The following is an 11,833-nucleotide window of genomic DNA, read 5'->3' on the forward strand; positions in this document are numbered from 1 at the left end:
TGGCTGCTGTGAAAGACTGCTTGCAGGCCCTGGAGAATTGCCATGGTAACCGTAAAACCAGCTGTTCAGGGGAGATCTCAGGACAATGTAAAACATTCCCACGCTTTGCCTCGCCTGAGGGTTCAAACTCCTGCACTGTGACGCTGTCGTATAATTTTTTTAAGGAACTTCCAAGAACTTCTCATGGAGTTGTTGTGTGTACTGCGTCAAAGATGAAAGTATAAAACTAACAAACAAGACAAAAAAGTTGTGAAACTCACCATCAGAGCTGACAGTGTCTTGGTGTCCCGGGAAGCCCCCCTGCCCTGTGTCTCTGTAATCCACCCAGTTAATCCCCTCCAGGCTGTCATAGTTGGTCTGAGCGCAGTCCTCCACCGGCACCACTGTGAAGTGAGGCATGTTTAGTTTTCATCCGTCTCAGGCTGCGCCTTCCCCTCTGCTTGTCCCCGTCCAGGGCTCATGCGTAGCGGGGCTAACCGTTAGCCAAGCCTCCCTTCCCTCAGCCTCCAGTTCCTCACTAATGGCATCAAACATTCCACCACACTGCGCTCACTTCCTCTGGAGAATATTACCATACGACACGCCCCTAATACCACCAGACCCGGCCCCTCCTGGGTTTGTTGTTGTGTGAATAAAAGGGTGTGTGTGGGGGTGGCATGAAGAAGACACCACCACCCACTCACCCACCCACCCAGAATGTAGAGCTGCTGGTGTCCTCTTCCCTGACTCATGTGGAAGCAGACATGGTGTGAGTGTAGATGGGGAAGACCCTTATCTTTTGGGTTTGTTTGTGTGTGTTTGTTCATGGTGTCATGTTGACTAATGACAGCACTGAACCCTGTCTGTTCGAGGTTCAGACAGACAGTTCTGTGTGTGTCAACGCGCCCCTTTCACAAAACACACACACGCGCGCGTGCACACACTGCACCAACGTGGCAGTTTGGAAAATAATCAAGGGGTAGAGAGACACAGAGACTAACAGAGAGAGAGAATGGAAAGAGAGAGAGACAAAACCAGACAGACATAAATAGAAGAGAGAGAGATGGTGAAAAATGAGTGGAAACAGCATAGGCCAGCCCACCTCCCCTTCAAACAACATGTAATTTCAGTTGACCTCAGGGGAACTCAGCTGCATTGGAAACCCTTAGCATGATCACTATGGTGTGTATTCATATAGTAAAGCAGGAACTGCTACGTTTGTCTCTGCTACCGGATAGGTCTTGTCATGGTGGTAATGCTTACAAAGATTTTTATTGTGTGGCTCCAATCTCCATAGCGAGGAGCTGTCTGGAAGAGGGCCTGTGTCATCAGAAGACTGTGTGTGTGTGTGTGTGTGTGTGTGTGTGTGTGTGTGTGTGTGTGTGTGTGTGTGTGTGTGTGTGTGTGTGTGTGTGTGTGTGTGTGTGTGTGTGTGTGTGTGTCCGGGTAGAATCTCACAACTGGACTGTGCACTGCTGCTAGTAGGCAGAGGGAGTATGAATGAGTCTCACATTTTGTCATAGTTGTTGAAATAAATAATTTTATACAGTTGGAAGTCAATGGAGGCTGTATAGGGATGAAACTTTGCCCAGATATGGAGATGAATGACATCTCACAGTACTGACGTCATAGTGATGTCATATGAATGACATCACAGTAGTGATGTCATATACATGACTGACCACGTGGTGGCAGAGATCCCCATGGAACCCTGCCATCTTGTTTATTATTACAGCCCTGAATTTGAGGTCTACGTAAAATGTTACATACTGTACTGTAACCCCTGCAAGGATCTAATCCAAAGAATCATTGATATACTTTAGGCGGAACAAATGTGTCGGGTCCATGCTTGTCTTTGGCACATTTCCCTCAACATAACCAGTTTTTTCCAGGCAATAAACTACGGCTGTGACCTAATTAAACTATCTAATATTATAACAACATGCCTCGCCACACTGCAATGGCCAAATCCATTATACATTATAAATGTTGTATCATCTGACCTCAGCCAGCTGTAACCTAGTTTCGAGCATGAAAGGAACAGTTAATTTCGCTCTATAAAGACCATGGAATCTTCGGTTGCTCTGCAGCTGCTAAAACCATCATGGAAAAGTCGGACAGTGGCCTCGCATAACCCAGAGTTGACTTTTCCTGAAGAACAGTAACTCACAAACCCTAAAAGTGACACATCAAAGGGACTCAGCCTGTGATTAAAGAGGTCCTATTTTGAGCCGTCTGAGATCACCAGCTGGCCCGTTTGACTGGAGAGGCTTGCTGTCGGAAAAGAAACCTCTCATCTCTTTTGTGTTTTTTCGGAAATGAATTCCCTTCTTGATCCTACTACAACTACAGCATCACAAAAAATCATCAAAAGTACAGATCTGCAAGTTTGAGATTTTGAGCTTGTAGATCTGCTACTAATTTGAATCCTGAAATATTTTGCACATATGAGGTTTACCCTGACAGCGAAGATAAACTTTGTCACTACTCAGATCACATATGTGTTACAGTTTTGATTGTATGTTTATGACCGCATGTCATTGTAGTAGTAATTGCGTTGACAAAGGGCCGTAAGGGTTTCGTTAGAAAGAAAGTTGAATTGTTCCCAGGAAGTGCTGATGTAATCATGAAGATTACTACTGGGGAAAAAACCAAACTATTCTTACTTGCACTAGTTCCCTCCATCAAGTCATTTTATTCAATATAAGGATGTCTGACTTAATCACATGAACCCCATCGTCCTTATTCTGGGGGCAAACATTGTGTGTAAATAGATTTACAAGCTTACACACATAGATCCCTGGGGGACACCAGTCAAGTATAGGGTTTAGTTAAACCTGGATTGACTGGATTCTCAACTAGGCTTTCACTCTCTACACTAATTATCTTCGCCAAATATAGCTGATCTACACGTGTCACGTTGCAACGCACAGTGAGCTTGTAGATCTGCCTTAGTGAAGCTAGGGTTCACGTAAGTAGTTCAGGTACAATTACAGTATAGCAATAGTTGTCTGTACTGACATATTTTGGCCCGTTTTGTCACAACAAATGAATTGCATTTTTATAGCGCTTATTCAAAGCATTCATACTTTGGGAGGACGCCAAGCGTTCACACTTGACACTTCCCACATTCACACACCAATGGTGGAAAGTTACCATGCGAGGCACCGACCGAGCGAACCGACTCATTGGAAGCAATGTGGGGGTCAGTGTCTTGCCCAGGTACACTTCGACATGTGGATTGTGGACAGGAGGAGCCAGGATTCGAACCGGCCGACCCACACCTCTTGAGCCACAGCCGCCCCAAAGGTCAAAGCAAAGCTCACCACATGTCACAGCCATCTTACTGAGATGCACGAGTACATAACTGCATCTTCTCACCTCAGTCACACTTTCAAACTTGAAAATGCTATCGCAGAACGAAACCACAGAATATGTGAATTAAAAAAACATTTTCTAGGCGTAGCCCTTTGAAAAACCTAGCCAAGGAGCCAAAGAGCTGTTCTGTGGCCATAGCCCTGTGTTACAAATCAAACTGTTACCAGCCCCGTTCTCGCCTATACAGCCCAAAGACAAAGATCCCAAGGCACATCATAATTATGTAGAGTCGACCATTCTATCCTCATCATCCTTGCGTTTACGGTGCATTTACGGTGCAGGCCTGGAAGTGCGTCTGACACAGCAATTCCCTGGACCATATAAGGCCTTTCTCCAGCTGTCTGCCCCCATGCAGTGCTGAGGACGCTAGGCAGGGGTCAGTGAGCAGTGGGCCTGACGCACTCAGCTCTCCCACTCCCTGTGAGTCACTCATGAGGAAAAGTCAACCACAGAGCAGGGGGCCATTTCCTGGTAACTGACTGAGGCCCACAAGGGTTCAGCTTGTTTACAGACATTTGCAATAGGAAGGAAGAGACGATGGGGCCTCTATTTTCGTCAGTGCCTTACCCTTGAGGGGTGCCAGCCCCTCTATGCCCAGCTTTTTGTGTTTGTGTAAACAAAAACATTGAAGACAAAAGTGAGGACAGAAAAGTGAAGTTGCAAATTGCGATTGGCCGGAATGACATTTGTGATAATTTGATTGGTTGAGCACCGGTATGATGATAAGAGCGCCCCTCACTTCACACAGGAGTGATTTTTTTTTACTATTTTGAAAAACATTTAGAAATTGTTCAACTAGCCTATCTACATTGACACATAGTTAGCTTGTAGATCGACTATTTGAACTATTCAAAAATGTTTTTCAAAATAGTAAAAAAGAAAAGAAAAAAAAGGTGTGTGTGTGTGTGTGTGTGTGTCACCTTTTGTGTAGATCTGGAGTGGCACTTCTTGGCAAGGGAAGAATCAAAACATCCCTACAAGAAAAGCAACAGATGGTAGGGTCAAAGTCTGAACTGTCTTTGTTTACATTGTGATTTAATGGGTTTTACAATTTTGTTCACTGAGATGTAGGCCTATTGCCTGGGCAGTAGTGGCAGTATGCGGTGGTAAACATAGCTGCAAAGAGCCAATTGATTTGGTTGTAGGCCTACACACTATAATTAAGTGTTAACCGTTTTGTCTGTCATAATCTTTATTACTTTATAACCTTTCTCTGTGCATCTCTGAGCAGCATCTGATGATTAGCACAATGTGTAGAGAAATCGTTTTTACCTGGCTGCCTGACCTGTCCCTCATTTTCTGGGGATGTCTGTGCTGTCTCCTCGCAGTTCGGACTAAAGCGAGTTACAGTATGAGCAGTCCCCCATCTGGCTCTGGTACAAACTCGCCCAATAATTCTAGCCCAAACATTTAGACTCTCGTAGAGGTTTGTTTCGATTCGGACGAAAAAAACCTCTACGAGAGTCTAAATGTTTGGGCTACAATAATTCATTGCTGCGACTGTTGGGGTCAACTTTGTTATCTTCTAGTTTCATGACACACTTTAGTTTAAATTCGGGCAGAAAACGTGTGTTCAGTCAATATCTCCACTTGTGACTTTTCCACGAGCTCATGCACACGGACGGGCCCGAAATGATTGCTGCACTGAACTGAACATACCGTATCATGTCCTTTGGTGAGCGTGTACGTATGGTATAGTATGGGGATTAATTCATCACACGTCACACCTGTCAATTCGAACCAGCCGTCCGACACGTTAAAATTACCACCGCTGAAATGCCCTTGAACAAGGCATCAACCACTACGATGAAATGTGTTCTATGCGCAGGGCCTGGCTGGAAACAAGTTCTTGAGCTTAGCCCAGATACCCTGGGTAAATATAGATTTCATTTCATTTCATTTCAATTGTATGCCCTTACGTACGTAGGCCACCCGATATAGGTACGAGGCTACAAGTCCCAATTTCCCAAACAATAACACACCCCTCAGACTCGCAGAACTTTGCATTCTCAAACAAAACACACGCCGGGAGACGCACTTGCTACCGCTCATACTTGTATTAAACATAAATTCCCACTAGGTGGCAGGCTTTGAACACTAAAGAAAATTGAGGAGATAAAAGGCAGATAAACTGAGTCCATCGAGGAAGCTACAAATCTCAACCAGTCTGGACCATAGACTGGCTGGACTCTGGAATAACTATATTTCACTATCAAACCATAATATTATTCTAGTACTCACAGAATGTTCCAAATACTTTAAAGCACCACTTCACCACTTTTCAACCTACCTTCATATAATTGGTCCTCACTAATGTTAATGATAAAATACCACATTTTTCCTACTCTGTGTCTCATATAAGGGCCGTGGGTAGTTCAGAAACCCGTCCACCAGTGACATCATCATTTAATGGTCTGATTTTTTTAAACATATATTTTTATTATCGTGAGAACGATGGCTTCCATTTTTGCATTGCAACATTCCAAGAATAGAAAACCTATTTATATTAGCTTGGATTCCCCATCGATGATGTCACTGGTGGATGGGTTCCTGAACTGCCCACAGCCATCCTATGAGACAGACAGAGTAGAAAAGAATTGTGCCATTTTATCATGATTATTAGTGAGGACCAATTATATTAAGATAGGTTGAATGTGGTGAAGTGGTCCTTTAATCTACGTTGATTGTTTAAAAGCTTCCTTTCAGTATTTAATGGCATCCATAACTCCTATCAGTGCCATCAGTCAGATAAATAATAAAAATAAGACACAATCTTTAGCAGAGGGAATTTATTTCCTAATTTATCTTCAAAAATTATTAGTAATGAAAATAGAATAATATATCAACCTAGCCTAGCCTAGGGAAGGACTGTGTGTGTTTTTTGTTTGTTTGTTTGTTTGTGTGTGTGTGTGTGTGTGTGTGTGTGTGTGTGTGTGTGTGTGTGTGTGTGTGTGTGTGTGTGTGTGTGTGTGTGTGTGTGTGTGTGTGGTCTGTCTAATGGCCACTGATAATTATGTTAATTCGAACACTGATACATAAGTGTTCAGTTAGATAACTCACCAATAGATTGAACCAATATTTTATTATAGAATCAGAATCCAAGTGTGGATATAATATATTTATCTTGGTGTTTAGCTGGCTCTGCTACATTTTTGTCCCTGCTCAGCACAATTTGACAGCCATCATTAAACATCATCAGGAGATAGATAAGTTATACAATAACAACCCCCCATGAAAAACAGAACTAATAGCAGAGCCCACCACTGGTGCTGGGGTGGCGGTGGGAGCAAACGGCGCTTTACAATTTAGAATGTAGGCATTTAGCAGACGCTCTTAATCCAGAGCGATTTACAGTAAGCAAGAACAACACATGGTAATACTATAACAACAACCAGGAACGCATAATGCAAAAGGAACACAGACTTAGGTGAGCTTAAATACCCTGCCCAATTGGTCAGCTGATTACTGGGTCTTAATGGGTCATAATACTGTATACACCCAATGCAGCGTGTTAACCTGACCTCTTTCAGTATATAGACTGAACTAATTTTACAAGCTACATATCATTCTTTTTTCTTTAAGATATTTTTGGGGCTGTTTTGCCTTTATTGATAGAAGTACAGCAGGTAGACAGGAAACAGGGAGAGAGATGGGGGAATACACGGCAACATTTGTCAGGATTGGGACTCGAACCCGTGACATACTGTCATGGTGGATTACCAGCGTAAGGGGCCTGGACCACTAAGCCAGCCCAGGCCACTACGTATCATTCTTGTTCTCAGAAGTCATTGTATTCCTTTCCCACGCGTCACCGTGTGTACCATCTGACATTTGATAAGAAGAGAAGAACAACTTTAAAGAATGCTACCAGCCCACATAAGGGATTTGAGTCTCTCTCTTTCAATGAATGAATGGTCCCTTAAAGCTGCCTTTGCTAAATCTAATTGGTTGTGAAAGCCAAGCACCCTCTGTCTTTCTGCCACTGACGTTGATTAGGAGGACTTTCTAAATACTCTGCCTGAGGGGCAGATTACCTTTGGCTGCATCATTAGCTTGACGTGGCCCTGAGGTCCTTTCAGATTGTCTAAGGCACTGAGGGTCTGGACTGCATGTTACAATGGATGCCATACACAGCCAGACTTTTCTAGCGTACTGAATGATCAGCTATGGTAAATTGTCTGTTGTAAAATCGGCTTTAGATGTCTACTCTATGGCTGGAGTTGGGGCTGTCACTGGGGGCTGTCACTGCCAGATGTCGACAAGGGCAAAAGCTGATCCTGCCAAAACTTCTTCCAATTACTTACTTGAGCTCAGAGCTCTGAGCCTAGTGTACAGTAGACTATATTTGCTCCAAAACAACCTCCCACTGTCTCAGTTATGGGTAGATTTTGGACAGGAAAAAGGCACCATTTTGGCAAAGCTTTGGCAGGAATAACTGTACATCAAAGGAAGAGTACAACAAAGATACATTGTTTTTAAATTGCTTCAACGTTTTATGAAACAACAATTTATCACCCTATATATTTTTCTGGGGAAGAACAAAGTAGCAGACACAGCAGTGTGCCTATAGAATAATGTACATAGTCATTGTACTTTATCGTTTCTTTTGCCCCTGTGTTTTTTAAGCCACTGTAGAAAAAAATGATACAATAAATTAATAGTGGTAAATTTGGTAATTGTTAATAAAATATAATTGCAAACATATAGAAATGTATGTTAAATAGTGAGGGATCTTTTATGTTCAATTCCTGATTACCTCCAAGTTCACATCTTCTAGACTCTGTATATTCCATAAACCATGCACAAATGCACAAATAATATTGCATGCCATGGGAAATCCAATAACCAGCTCAGTGGCCTTGTGATTAGAGTGTCCGACCCTGAGACTGGGACATACTAGCGTCATGTCCAGGGGGTGTACTTGTACATCAAGCTGCCTCACGCTACAGAAACAGGAGATAGGCTCCTGCCCTATGGGCCTCGTAGCTCGGTAAGGCTTACTTTCTAATTACTTATTGGAAATCCCACTACATTTCATGCTTGCAACTTTCATATTTACCATACACTTTGTATTTGTATGAAACTACATTATTGTGCAATACCTATTGTGCAATACTTCTTAGTGCTCATATGTGATATGCGTCATATTTTTCCAGTTACACAGCACATGCGTGGAGCCATGGACACAAATGAGACGACAGCCGTTGTTCTCTCTCTCTCTCTCTCTCTCTCTCTCTCTCTCTCACGCACGCACGCATGCACGCACACACACACACACACACACACACACACACACACACACACACACACAGCCTGAACTCTAGATGTTATCTAGTATACACCAATGTATAATTGATTGATTTATATAATTAATCAAAACAATACAGATGGGTATACAATACACACCGTGCCACATTTGGGTGGCACAGTGGTAAAGTACGTACCTATGCCCACCACGTGGAGGTTGTGGGTTCATATGTCCACCGTGGTGCATCCGGCAGGCCCAGTTGTGCCAAGGTTTGCTCTCATTTTAGTCCACCATGTCTCCCTGTTCCAAATCGAGATTTTGGCCTGAGGGTGGCACCAGAGGAAAGGGCATGGGGTCACCAAAATACTCCATGATTCTGTGAGCAATGCATGCCATGGATGGCAATCTATCTATGGATTAGAAAGGAGATCAAACAAGAAAAGACAAAATACAAACAAAATATATCTACTTTTCTATTCTAAATGTCCTATCAGCCCAATGGCTAGGAGCTTTTATTAAACACAATTTGTACAATTTTGTAATCTGCCAATTAGATTATTATGACATACGTACCTGGTCCTGGTGTGCAAAGTTGACATTTTGGCTCAAGGGCAGCGCTTGAAGAAAGGCCATAATGTCACTCAAATGGTTCATGCATGAACACGTTCAAGTTTCATGACCACTACTCCTGTAGATTTGGAGACGTGTGCAAGTGGACAAACCCCCTCCGGGTTTAGAAATAACGGATTACGGAAATTATACAATACTTAAATTAGCAAATAAATGTAAGTGCAATCAGTTACAATTACAACAAATAATATGGTATTCAAATTGCAGTTAGGCCTACTAATAAAAGCTGTTTACAAAAGGATTGCGTTCAAATATATTTTGACAGTTAAAGAAAAGCATTATTATTGTAAAATCCAGGAGAATGAACGTCCTTTTGAGTGTTCTTAACTTATGTTCAATGTTTCTAATGGCAACGTTGCCTTGTTTTTAACCAGATCTGCATTCAGTTGTCAGTCACAATTCTATTTCAGACACTTTGGAAGTCTATCAGACTAGCCTGCATGGGCCTGCACTCCAGTCATTACATAATACTAGTAGCTGGAAAAAACAGATATTATTAATATGATTGGGGTGTGCAATATGCAATATGTGATTTAGGATGAAGTTACTACAGTGTATAAAGACCAAATTACAATGGCCATTTAGCGTTTTCAAAAGGATGCGGAAAATGGGGAGTGAGTGAGTCTGCAGTCCTGACTGGTGGGGGTTCATTCTACAGATTGGGATCCAGGAGGTAGGACACACTTGGGGGGCTGGCCATGGTGTTGTAGGGATGGGAGGCAAGGGTGTATCGCTGGACCATACCCTACAGGTACAGTAGGCCACTGGTGGAAAGCAACTAATTACAGTTACTCAAGTAGCCTACTGTACTTAAAGAGATAATTCATGTTTGGCATAATTATAACTTCTACTCAGGCATAAAAGACCACCCCAGACAGTTTTTTGAAGTTGCTTGATTCAGTATTTAGATATTTGAGATTCATTTTAACAGACATGCTACCTATACAAACCCATTGCAACTTCAAACTCCATTTTAACCATGATAGATTAATTGAAAACACCTGGGTGTTTTAATCTTTTTAGGGGCGCTATAGCCCCTCCTATATTCAGCTATTAGTGTAGAATTTACATCATGTGTCTGATGATGTACGATGATAAGAGTGGCCCTCACTTCACACGGGTGTGATTTTTGTTTTGGTTTCTGAGAACCACTGCCCTAAGGCAGAGGAAGCCAATACCCGATCTTTACTTCCACCACCCAGACTTTCCCAGTTGTTTCAAACCTGCTGCAACCTGTCACTCGGTCAGTTATCTAGTCTAGTCTCCAGGCTCAGTCCATCGCTAGGTGCCACTCCATCCCTCCCTCCAGAGCTTCTGTGGGCTGTGGCTCAAATGCCAGATGTCCAGACTGAAGCAAAACATGTCTCTGATAAGAAGAGAGCCTGAGATAACCTGGCCATAATTGTCTCTATACAGTGTCGCCATGTCTGCTGATTATAAGCGACTTTGGGCTTGATTGTTTTGTTATATTAAATCCCACAGGGGAACTTCAATTTTCGGCTTCACCCAGGCCAGCTTACTGTTCCCCACTGAGGAGCACAGAGGGGGGAGCAGTTAGGGGTTAAATGTCTTGCTTCAAGTTCAGGGACACTTTGACACAATGTTGAGAGCTGGAATCATACCTAGGACCTCCGCAGTCCTAGGCGGGCTGAGCTCACTAACATTCGGTTATACGTTCAATAAAATGTTGAAAAATCAGTTTTCATTGAGATACAGGTAAATAGGAACTTAACGTAGGCTATAGCCTAGTAAGTTAGTTCCATTGATCCAACAATCAATTGATTGGTCTTTAAAATAAACACGTGCATGAAAATGCACGTGGCCCACCCATCTGAGCACTTAACACGGCATGCCGAATGACTGCCGTGCCGTGTTAAGTGGTCAGACGGTTGGAAGGCGAACAGGTTGGGAACCACTGATGTAAGGATTATACACACCCACTAAGGACTGGAATCTGGTCAAAAACATTTAATATAGCTAGGCCTAGTGTTGTTTGACTTGTTTCCCTTCCTGATAATGTTATCCAACTTCCTGATCTACTGGAAAAGTTTATTTTGGACTGAACCACTATTTATATTCTCTATATATAACTTATGTTGTGTCAATATGTGTTTCAGGGAGACTGACAACATTGTACAACTCTGTTACTATAGTCCCATACACACATAGCCTACACACACGCACGCACGCACACGCACACACACACACACACACACACACACACACACACACACACACACACACACACACACACACACACACACACACACACACACACACACACACACACACACTCATACAATTGCATGGCTCTCAAAAAATCTACTTGCAGATTAACATGATAACATCAAGTCCATATGACAGACTGCAGACTAGAAACCGGCCCAAACAGAATTAGAACGGGAACAGGGAAGGCAGAGATAAAGAGGAGAGAATGGAAAGGGGGGAAAGGGGCTGTAAACAAGAGAGAGAGAGAGAGAAAGAGAGAGAGAGAGAGAGAGAGAGAGAGAGAGAGAGAGAGAGAGAGAGAGAGAGAGAGAGAGAGAGAGAGAGAGAGAGAGAACCAGACAGGTCTATGGGAAGTGAAAGAGAGAGAAA

The 11,833-nt window shown here is 42.9% G+C and overlaps 1 protein-coding gene across 1 annotated transcript in view; it reads right to left on the bottom strand.

Annotated features, from left to right (window-relative positions):
• Positions 1-503, bottom strand: part of slc12a4 (solute carrier family 12 member 4) — a 50,607-nt gene extending 50,104 nt beyond the window's left edge. Inside the window, exon 1 of the mRNA XM_079497319.1 lies at positions 261-503. Within this exon, the coding sequence (XP_079353445.1) occupies positions 261-399 (139 nt within the window). The 5' untranslated portion in view covers positions 400-503. The remainder of the gene's footprint in view (positions 1-260) is intronic.
• Positions 504-11,833: the final 11,330 nt, after the last annotated feature.

This window comes from Electrona antarctica (genome assembly GCF_951216825.1).
Source record: "Electrona antarctica genome assembly, chromosome: 3".
Lineage (NCBI taxonomy): Eukaryota > Metazoa > Chordata > Actinopteri > Myctophiformes > Myctophidae > Electrona > Electrona antarctica.